General features: G+C 27.9%; 5 protein-coding genes across 5 annotated transcripts; 1 reads left to right on the forward strand and 4 right to left on the reverse strand.

Moving 5' to 3' along the window:
- Positions 1-3,125: 3,125 nt before the first annotated feature.
- On the reverse strand, positions 3,126-4,574 carry TVAGG3_1038130 (leucine-rich repeats (6 copies)-containing protein; the record flags this gene model as incomplete). Its single annotated transcript, XM_001302447.1, has 1 exon — positions 3,126-4,574. The coding sequence occupies one exon, from the start codon at positions 4,572-4,574 to the stop codon at positions 3,126-3,128; it is 1,449 nt and encodes a 482-aa protein (XP_001302448.1).
- Positions 4,575-4,817: 243 nt separating this feature from the next.
- Positions 4,818-5,279, reverse strand: TVAGG3_1038140 (ribonuclease inhibitor domain-containing protein; the record flags this gene model as incomplete). The annotated part of the gene is made up of 1 exon (XM_001302448.1): positions 4,818-5,279. The coding sequence occupies one exon, from the start codon at positions 5,277-5,279 to the stop codon at positions 4,818-4,820; it is 462 nt and encodes a 153-aa protein (XP_001302449.1).
- Positions 5,280-5,447: 168 nt separating this feature from the next.
- Positions 5,448-5,998, reverse strand: TVAGG3_1038150 (ribonuclease inhibitor domain-containing protein; the record flags this gene model as incomplete). The annotated part of the gene is made up of 1 exon (XM_001302449.1): positions 5,549-5,998. The coding sequence occupies one exon, from the start codon at positions 5,996-5,998 to the stop codon at positions 5,549-5,551; it is 450 nt and encodes a 149-aa protein (XP_001302450.1).
- Positions 5,999-8,162: 2,164 nt separating this feature from the next.
- TVAGG3_1038160 (ribonuclease inhibitor domain-containing protein) lies at positions 8,163-9,116 on the forward strand (the record flags this gene model as incomplete). The annotated part of the gene is made up of 1 exon (XM_001302450.1): positions 8,163-9,116. The coding sequence occupies one exon, from the start codon at positions 8,163-8,165 to the stop codon at positions 9,114-9,116; it is 954 nt and encodes a 317-aa protein (XP_001302451.1).
- Positions 9,117-9,533: 417 nt separating this feature from the next.
- On the reverse strand, positions 9,534-10,421 carry TVAGG3_1038170 (tubby c-terminal domain-like family; the record flags this gene model as incomplete). The annotated part of the gene is made up of 1 exon (XM_001302451.1): positions 9,798-10,421. The coding sequence occupies one exon, from the start codon at positions 10,419-10,421 to the stop codon at positions 9,798-9,800; it is 624 nt and encodes a 207-aa protein (XP_001302452.1).
- Positions 10,422-11,731: the final 1,310 nt, after the last annotated feature.

Consider the following 11,731-nt stretch of genomic DNA (forward strand, 5'->3'; position numbering starts at 1 on the left):
TCCCTGAAAACATAATATTTAAGAATGATTTCACCAAATGATTTAGGATAATCATCGAACGCCTGAAATGCTAACAAATCATTTACCGGAATAATCATATCAAAAGTGACATCAACTTCTTCATTTGCTTTCTTGAAAACTTCTGAAGGGTCAATATATTTACCACATACTGAGTTATCATATTTTTGAACATTATTATATAACGAATGAACAAACTTTTTAACTTTCCTTTCTGATTTTGGTTTATATGTTGCAAATGCGAAAGATTCACGGGCGCAATCCATCTGAAGATAACCGGCATCACCTCTTTCGGTTTCTACTTCTAATTGTTTAAAGCTTTGATTTGATGATTTGTAACCAACGAATAAACGCATGCATTTAAAAGCGGCATCACATGTGAAAGCTTTATTTGAAACTAGAGTTGCTTTAACTTTGCGTTTAATATATGTGTCACCTAATTGGTTCACATCATGAGCCGGATTTGTAATTCTTAAATGAGTTTGTTTATCATCAAAATATGGAGCATCAGAGTCATAGCATGAACTTTCAAGTTCTCTATAATATCTTCTACCGTCATTCTTTGCGAATATTTCATTTATCTTTTCGAATGAATGAAACACATTTCCATTAATCGGTTTAGTGTTTGGCACCAAATAGTTAGTCGTCATTTATTAATAAATAAAAAATCAAAATTAAAAGATGAAAATGAATTTTTAATTTTAATGAAATAATCAACTATGGCTGCAGGATTCTTTAAGAAACTGTGGGATAAAGTAAAAAGAGGAGCGCATAAAGTTTGGGAAACAATGAAGAAAGGAGCAAATTGGATATTTAAGAATAAAGAAGCAATTAGTGACGTTGCTGAATCAATAACGCCAAAAGCGCCCCAATAAGAGAAATATTAAATAAAGGAGAAAAAGTTTATCAAAGACTTCAACCGATACTAAGATAAAAATAATATTTATTTATTTTTCCACTATCTACCTCCTATTTTATTAAGTATTCCTTCAGCAATTCCACCAATTGCGTTACCTGCTTGTGCTCCCATGCCGGATTACCTGCTTTAGTACCTAATACTCCACCTATGATAGTTCCTGCCGTTTTCGCTACTGGTGCCAAAAAGTTTGCAACGGGTTTAATAATCTTTTATGAACCCAACCCGCAGCTTTCTTAATTCCATCCCATAATTTTTTAAAGAATCCTGCCGCCATTTCTGATTTAATATTAATTAAAAAATATATTTCATCACTTATATTCTAATTTTTATTTAATGATAAATGAAACCAATTTTAAAAATAAATGAAACAGAGGAGGAAGAAATAAATGAAAGTGAAAATGTTCAACAAAAAATAAACGTTGTTAAACCAATTACTGAAATAAAAATTTTTTCATCTGTTGAAGAATTTAATGACTATTATGCTAATAATAAAAAATTATTTGAAGAATTGACAACATGTAAATTGAATAAAATGTTTAAAGTTGATGGATTCAAAATTTCAAAAATAAAAGGAGTGGTTAGTTTGAAATCTATTCCTCAATCAAGAATCACCTCATTAATGAAAATAGATGATTTAACAAAAAGAATAGAAATTATTGAAGAGCGAATAAATCAAATTATTGATTTCATAAATCATGACTCGTTGAGCCCGGGTCCTTAAAGCCCATCACTGAGTTCAAGGTTATATTCATCAAATATTTCATTATTAAATGCAACTTCTGCTAGTTTATTTATTTTTTCAATACGATCATTTGAAAGTCTATCGTTTAATTTTTTCTGAAGTTTTTCATTTTCTAGTTCTGAAACTTTATTTGGATGATATGTAAATTCATGAAATTCTTTGGCCTCGGTTTTGATCATTAATTTACAAAGAACTTTTGTGGTTGGAATTCGTTTGAACCATTTATTAGTTATATTCGTTATATATTCAATATCTGGAATTAATTCCCAAATTTTTGCATTTTCAATTAATTTATTATCAAATGCAAAAGCAATGGGTTTAATATTATGTTTACCTTTATAATATAAACTTTCTACATAATCATCGAAATAAACATCTACTTGTTTAACATTTTCAAGAATTGGTGAAAGAGCATCCATTAATTGATTGACGGTTACGAATCTTGATCCACACATTTTCTTACGAATTAAAAAAATAAATTATTCAAAAATGTCAGAAGAAAATATTTAAATAAATTATTTAAATTTTTTTACTCTATTCAAGAATTTTATTTTTGATATAACTCATTGAATTCAAAATTTTTTAAAAAAATTGACACCATATATAACCAGTAGAAATTCTGCCAGTAGAAGTTCTACCAGTAGAAACTTTACTAGTAGAAGTTCTGCCAGTATAAACTCTACCAGTAGAAGTTCTGCCAGTATAAACTCTACCAGTAGAAGTTCTGCCAGTATAAACTCTACCAGTAGAAGTTCTGCTAAAGTATTCAATTTTGAGGGAAACAGTAGAAGTTCTGCCAGTATAAACTCTACCAGTAGAAGTTCTGCCAGTATAAACTCTACCAGTAGAAGTTCTGCCAGTATAAACTCTACCAGTAGAAGTTCTGCCAGTATAAACTCTACCAGTAGAAGTTCTGCTAAAGTATTCATAAACACCTTTTTTATATCTTATTTACATCTAACATGCACCAATTTATTTTATAACTTTATTAATACTAAATTTTATTTCATACAAAAAGTAAAAATTCATAAGTTATATATTAATTTAATAAATTATATTATCATTTATAATAAAATTTTTCGAAATGCAGATAAATTTTAACATGTTCGAAATGAAACTATTATAAAATATATTCTTTTTATTAATGGTAATATAGGAATTGTAGGAATAAAAACTTTTTATAAATTATTCATAAATTTTTAAAATCTGCTATTCGGAAGTATGTTCAAAAATCATTCAATTATGTGAGAATTCTTACGATTACAAAAAAAGTCACACAACCCGCATCATATACTACTGTAGCTCGCGATCTGTCATTTTGCAATACTATTATTAGTAATCATGACAATAATAAGATTCATTATTTAATAGTTCATTAAAAGAAAAAAAAATTAAGTTATATCAGTCTTACTAAAAATGATATTTTTATAACAAACTTAATTAAAATTAATATGAATCAATACTATCTGAATTTTCTTCTGGAGTATGGTAGAATCGATCATTGTCATCATCACTATCTGCAAAGTCTTCGGCGAAAGGATCATCAGTAGTTTTGGTATTAAATAGAGCTGGGGTAACTGTAACTGCGTTACTCATTAAGATATCATCAATTTGTTCTTGGTTGAATTCGAATGTGGATTCTGAATCCTCGGGTGCTTTTTGCTTGATTATAATCATAATGATAAGTGCAAGAATAATAATAACTTCAACAATAGTTGCAGCAATCAATATAATAATCATTGACGAAAGACCAGATGATTCATTAGGTTCGCCATCTTCAATCGAAAACGTAACTGTTGTAGTGTTAGTAAGATTTTCACTGTTAATATCTGAATCATCTGGAATTTCATCGTCATCACTGAAAATAAAAGATGGTAAATCTGGTATTGGAACATCAACTGGGCAACGAGTATTGTCAATAATCTTTGATTTAACTAATTGGCCTTCTTCAGTACTTTTCTTTGTTGGTGCATAATAGTTGCCTTTTGCCAAATCTTCAAATGATGTTGATGAATCACATTCGCCCTTGATAACTGGGATTCTTTTATCATTTTGATACCAAAAGCTGCTTTGGTATGTATTTGTAACATAAATGTTTTTCAATAAAGGTGCATTAATATCAACAGATTGAAAATCATTTCCATAACATATGTTTTGAAGATATAAAAGCATATTGTTATATCGCTCCGAATCATCATAAAAAGTTACTTGCGGATTATAATATGTATCTGAATCATAATCGATGAAAATAACACCACGTGGAACAACTAATGTTGTTACTCCGTAATCAATAACTTTTCCATCTTCTGAGTATTTTGGATAAGAATGAATTGAAGATTTACCTACCTGACTAACAAAACTTGGAATAACATAAGTTGATGGCAATTTTCCATATGTCAAAATAAGTCTCTTTGTTTTTGCTGCAACTAATTCATGCTCTCCAATTATAAAGTTGGGCCTTTTACACTGGTTCAAGAAAAATTTGACATTTTCTGAAAGATAAAATACATTACCTGATATATATTGGCATCCTGCTGGTATTACAAAATAAAACAAGTTGTCGATATGAGAAAAGGCATAATCATAAATTCTATATATATTAGGACAATTGATTGAATACAGGGATGTGTACTCAAATGCATAAGGAGGAATTGTTCCAGAAACATATGTTCCAAATGACATATTTATGTAAATTAAATTGCGAGCGTGCGAAAATATTCCAGGACCTGTTTCATCAAATATAACTATTTTTGGAATTGCAATAATTCCTGTGTATGCAAAACAGTAGCCAAGCAAAAATACATAATAGTCAGGAAACTTAACTTTAATAAGATTGCTGCAATTATAAAAAGCACGTGCACCAATTTGAATACTTACGTTTGTTTTTATATCCATGAATTTAATTGATTTTATTGATAAGCAGTTCTCAAATGAAGAAGTATCAAAAAAGTTAAAACGTGATAAATTGATATTTGAAAGACTTTGACAGTTGTAAAAGGCATGTGATTTCACAATATGCATTTGAGGATCAAGTACAACCTTTTTGAGATTGATACAATTATAAAATGCATAAGGAGGTATTTCAGTGATTTCATTTGAAGTGAATACTACTTCTTCTAATGTTTCAATTTCTGCAAATCACCATTCAAAATCGATTTTGTGATCGCATGTTATCTTTTTAACTTTGGAATTCTTGAATGCAAAATTGTTAATCTTATAAATTGATGATGGAATATTATAAGTTGTATCATTATTTGTAAATTTGATGAGTGTATCATCACTAATGGCAGCGCTATCCACAATCTCAATTTTAGCATATGGACTATCATTAAAGATATATTTGTTGGGAATATTTGCTCCAGCAGTAAGTTTAATCACCTTCAGATTAGTGCATCCGATGAATGATGTGTTATCGATCGTAGTATATCTGTTGATTGTCATTGTCTCAATTTTGCTGTTCATAAATGCTTTTGTTGATATTGTATCAACATTTTTGAGATCAATAGTTTTTATCATAGTGTTTGCAAATGCATATTTAGAAATTGCCGTGATTGTTTCATGTAAGTTAACTGTTGTTAGTGATGTACATCCTTTGAACATAAACGGTGGAATTTCTGCTTTTTCTCCACGAACAAATGTAACTGTTTTTAAATTAATACAGTTCTCAAAGACAGATGCTTTTGTATTATCATTATAATAAAGATTATGATTAAATTCGACAATTTTAACTGTAATATCAATTAATGAATTGCATCCTGAATATGTTGATTGTTGACCACTTAATACAACATCATTTCCTACAGTAAGAGATGAACAAAAGCAGAATGCACCTTGATCAATTAACTTTATTCTCTCAATTGGAAAAGATTTTAATTTGGAACATCCATTAGATCTAAGTTTATAGTGGTTAACTGAAGACAGCTGTCAAAAGCATTTTCTTTGATGATTAATACATTTTCTAAATTTATTTCTTGTAAAGTTGAATAAGCAAAGGCAAATTGGTCTATTTGTGTAATTTGAGGTGGAAGTATAACTTTTTTAATCTTGGAATTTCCTGAAAAGAGATTTTTTGGGATATTATTTGAAGATGACTCTGATATTTCAAATTCTGAAATGTAATTAAACCCTTCAAACTCTCTGAGTGAAACATCGTGAGAATTGATTAATATTTTGTTGTAATTTTGATTAATTATTTTATCAACTGTTTCCTGACTAAACCCGTTCGTTTGAGTAATTGTTAAGGTTCTAATTTCTTCGTTTTCAGTGTTTAAATGGATTGGTTTGAAAATCAAGCTGTTCCAGAAAATACTTTTGAACATAGGGAAAAAAAGTTTACGCCAACAAAAAAAATTTATTAAATTTACTTTAATTGTAAAATTCAAATTAGATATTATTTTGGACATATTTAGGTTGTTTTCAAAAAATAATTCAAAAGTTTTTCAAAAAAAAAATACTAGATTGAAATGGATAGAATCGTATTATGTCTAAATTTGACGATGAGATTATAATTTTAATTTGAGAAAATTCAAATTAAACTTATTGAATTTTTTGCAATAAGGTTATTTTTGAACGATAATATGGTTTATTGGTGATTACTTTAGAATATGGACCATTCTTGCACTTTTTGAATGCAATTCAAAAAGTGGGCGGATGATTTTATACCATTATATTTTGAAAACCAAATTCAATTCTATATTGCAGCTGATAGTATATATGTATAATTTTTAGTGTATATTTTCACTTTTAGATTTCAATAAGCTCACAAACAAATTTTGTATATCAATACATCTGTTATTAAATTGCTGTTAGATATATTTATTATGTCAAGTTATAATTTTCTCCCTCTCCGATTATGTGAGTGATTATAAAGAATTTTTATCACCAATCGTTACATAATTTAGCAGCAAAATATAATTTGATCTTTATGTTGTGGAAATGCATAAAACCGTTTTTCATTCAATTTTTGTCCTATAACTGTGAAATTAATGCTCCATCAATTTCGCATTTACTCATTACTAGATTTAATCGTAAAGATCTCCTCGGAACCAGTATATAAAGAAAGCGATCAATCACTAGAAATTACGAAGCAGCAAGATTTACGTGATAAAATTATTCTTCAATTTGTTAACACTCGATTTGTTCAAAAATTAACGATCAAAGGTGATGAGATTTACAGCCTCGACAGACTCGACGTGTTTGAACAAATTCCAAATTTTGAAATTAATGCAAAAAGTATTACGAATATCCCAAATTATTGCTTCTCCAATCTTTCTAACCTAAAAAAGGTTACTTTAGGTACTAATGTTCATGAAATTGGATATTATTCTTTTGCAAACTCTAGTTTAACGTCAATAAATGCGGAACGTATTGAAACTATTGGATCGTATGCATTTTACAAATGTTATATGCTCGAATCTATAGATTTAAGTCATGCTTACAGAATTGAAGATTATGCTTTTTCTGAATCAAGCATAACCGAAATAAATATTCCACAATTCGGGTATTTAACCTTTGCATTCTATAATTGTTCAAAATTAAATATGATTGATAACTCAAGACATGCTTTTGAATCAATGGGTGATCAATTGGATTTTACTTCAATTACATCTCTAACGCTGGATTATTGTCATTCGAATTTTTATATGAAATCAATTGTTAACCTAACAATTTTAAGTAGCATATCAATTGATCTCCCTTGTCCCAATTTAGAAATAATAGAACTTCATCAAGAAGTTTCTTATGTTAATATAAAAAATCAACCAAAACTCAAATCAGTCATTATTAAAGGTAGATTATGTTCCTGATGAACATTTTTGTGTTTATTCTACTCTTTTCTGGAATTCGAAAATAACAAAAGTAACATTTGGAAATGATCTCGACTCATTCTCTCTGAAATATTTTCCCAATTTAACAATAACTGAAATCAATTGTAATGGCAATCCAAACTTCAAATTTGAAGATGGTATTCTTTACAATTCAGATAAGTCTAAGATAATTGCATTCCTTAAACATGATTCTACATCTTTTACAATACCAGAAAATGTTAATGAAATCCAGCCATTTGCTTTTGCTTATAGCAAGTTAACATCGTTAACTATTCCAAGGAGAATAGCTTCAGTTGATGGTATTTTTGCATTTTGTCATGAATTGACAGAAGTTACGTTTGAAGGTTTAATAACCAAACTAGGAAATGATACATTTTCTCACTGTTACAAATTGGAAAAAATCAACTTTAATAGAGGATCAAATCTTGTATATATTGGGTCATATTGTTTCTGTTGCTGTTATTCATTATATAATTTCCCTTCTTTCAATGAAGTCTTAACTGTTTCTTCGTTTTCATTTGCATACTGTTCTAAGCTAACTACAATTAATTTGCCAAATGCTTACGAGATTGACGTGTTCAGTTTCTGGAATTCCGGTTTAGAATCAATCACTGCTGATAACTTACGATTAATTAAAGCAAATGCATTTAATGGAACAATGATAAAAGAATATAAGTGTCCAAATGAATTGCGCTCAATTGAGAAATGTGCATTTTCGAATTGTATTCAATTAACTAAATTTGAATTCAATGACAAAATAGAAGCAATTAATAGCTGTACATTCTTCAACACATCATTAAAGAAGATCAAAATTCCAAACATTATTACAGATATTATCCCGGATTCTTTCCTTTGTTCAAATGATATACAATTTGAATTTGAAGAAGGCGGACATCCTTTTTATGATGCTATCAATAATTTGTTTATCGAGAAAGATACAAAAGTATTATTGTTCACTTATGGAAAGATTTCTGGAACATATAGAGTTCCAGATAATATAGTATTTATGGACATGCAAACAATTTATTCAGATAGATTTGTTACTCATGATGGAATAGCCATCAAAAAAGGACTTACAAAGTTAATTGTTCCAGAGTCATATCAAGATCAATTTGTAGTTTATGATTATAATTCGTTGGATAGTACACCAATATACAAGGATCTTTATGCGAAATTTTACACTTTGTGTAGCGATGCAGCACCAAAAATTGAAATCCCATGGCAAAGAGCTGATAATATTAATTACTTTGCAACTGATAAGTTTATCCCAGGGTTTGCTGATCATTATTTTACAGTTAATTCTTGTAATGATAATAATGATCGAATTCAAAAAGATATTGTATTTGAAGCTAAAGATGGTAACTATCCAAAGGGACTTAAATATACTGGTGATATATATCAACAAGGTGAATATTATATCTTAGAATATGAAATTCAAAAAACTAATTTTGTTAGATATCTACAAACAAAATTAGATTCAAAAGTTTTGAATGGTATTCATGGAAATCTAATTATATATCTTCTCTCTTTAATAACGGTACTTTCAGTTATTATAGTAATGCTATCAGTTATATATTTTATTCAACTAAGAACAGATATTAATTATATCTAATGCAATTGTTAATTTTAGTAAAGTTTTGTATATTTGTTAATATGGTTTTAATATAGTGATGCCTTCAAATATAGTAATTTCAAAATCTCGTGTCCAAATCTTAAGAAAATTTATGAGATTTGACGAATTGTATAGAAACTTAGTTCTGAATTTAGTATTTGAGCATAAATTATTGACATATAGGATAATACTAATAAATATATCAAATTGACGAAGCTTAATTGGACATGTAAACAAGAAATGATATTTTCCAAATGTTTGAAATGCAAATACTCGATTATGAGTAATACTTTATGCTATCATGGATGATATAATTAAATTACCATCTAAAGAATAGTCTAAAAAAGTACATTTATCATAACATAACAATTACAATTTATTAATAATTTTAGTTTGATTAATTGAGTAATGAATTAGAAAGATTATTCCTCTAAGGAAGGATTTGTTGGTGATATTCATGCAAATTGTCTTTTATTGAAGACAAGTTTTTATGATTAAGATATCAAATTCATTTTAAGCCTAAAAAATACTGAATATTTTCTTAAATACTGCTAGGTATCATTGATCAAAAGTCTAAAGGATTTTCCTTAGGGAAGATCGGAAAAATCTTATTAAAATTTGATAAATATGAGAAAATACTCGTTTGAATTTATCAAACTGGTATCATGTAAACGAATTTTATTACTCACCTTTAATTTTTACCATTGTTGTTAAAGATGAAGCAAACCCTGAAAAAATTGAAAATGGTGCATCGATATCCAAAAGAAATTCGTCGGGATGTATTTGAACGAGAGATAAGCAGTGTTTGCCTTCGTATTTAAAGTAAATATTTTGCATTGACTGAATAAATTCTAAATCAGGATACAATTCTTTAATTTTATTAAATTCTTCTCTGTTTACTGGTATTGGTTCTTCATTATCTGAATATAACGTAATATCCATTTCTCGATCGTGGTTCGTTGTCTTATGGAATTTAAGTTCGAAGCGTGTTGTAGCTATTTTAATTTTGTTTTCAGATCCATCTTTTTTGAATATCGTATATTTATTACTCAGCTCCGAATGTTCGATTTTTCCAAGATAACTTTCTGATTCAGGGTTGAAATCGGATATGTTTTGGCTAATTCGGAAAGGTATTGTTGTATTTACATGGTATTCTGAGCATATTATTAAATTTTGATTGTCCATCGTATAAAGATAATATCGTGGCTTCCCACTCTTTGATTTCTTTCTTCTGGTCATAATTGCAGTAAATCTTTCTTTTCTAGGCTGAAACAGATCTTCTTTGGAAAATGAAATCTCACTCATTAAAATCTTTCAATAAATTATCCGTGTAAATCTCAGAAAATTGTCAATTTTTTGAATTGATAACGGAATTAATTTTGGAATTTCATTCATGAATTAAGGCATTAGAGTACCAATTATATTTCCTGCTATAGTCATTGCTCAGATTTCAATAATTTTCAATAAAAATAGATAGTTTTTTTACGAAATTAAAGAATGTAGATCTATAATCATTGTTTTCATGAAGACAGGAATTCACTTATTTGACATTTCATCTTACTTATCATTAAGTCTCTATGTATATATAAGTCTCAGATTAAAGCGCTTCATTTTCTTCATTAGTTAATCTAGCTGACACATTGACCTTTTATATCACCAGAGAGGTTAATTATATAGGAGATTTCTTTAAGTAATATGTTGTAATGTGTATAGCTACTATATTTATGCATTTCTGTGAATTATAAAGTACTCACAAAATCTAGATTGAGAGGCGGTCAATGACTTTTGAGGGGAAATTAACGCATGGAATTTAATATTATTTAGGTTGATATTCTTGCTTATTATTTCAGAAAAAAATCTTAAAAATTTCAATATGAAAATTGAAAGCAATTCAAAAAAATTGCTAACATGTAAATTTTAATATCCTATGCATAATTTCATATTTTGAACATTTTTATTTTTGTTTAAAACTTAAAATTTTGCGAATTTAATATAATTTATAAAATATAATACGTATATATATTTAAAATACACTAAGTTTAATTGTTAATTGACGTTTTTGGGAATGAATTTTATCAAAACATGCCTGAATCCGAAAATTTGAAAGAACGAATTACACAATCATATATGTAGAATTCAAAATACAAACTTAAAGATTGTATACGTTTAAAATTATTCAGATTGTGTTTGATTTCCACTCATTCTGTTTCTTTTGAACTCTAACACTAACATTTCATGATGATTACATGATCCATTTATACATGGTTGAATTGTTCCAGATTCTACCAGAAAATCAATCCAAATTTCTCAATGCATTCATGTTGATTGGACAAAATTTAAAATTTATCAGCCTGTTTCCAGAGAAACTCATATATTCCCTAATGAAATGTAATTTTTGCTACATTTATTTCAATCAAATTTCAAAAAATTGACTGCAGAGCTTGAAAAGGTGATGAATCATGTTGTTATTAGATGTACATATTAGATTTACTATTTCCAAAAAAATGCTCAAATTTGAATAGTTTTTAGAAAATTTGGAATTACACTCCTTACATTATATATAATTAAATGTTTAAATTTTATTTATTTTTCCCTTTTAATTTTATAACTTGCTC

Source organism: Trichomonas vaginalis, chromosome I (genome assembly GCF_026262505.1).
Source record: "Trichomonas vaginalis G3 chromosome I, whole genome shotgun sequence".
Classification (NCBI taxonomy): domain Eukaryota; phylum Parabasalia; order Trichomonadida; family Trichomonadidae; genus Trichomonas; species Trichomonas vaginalis.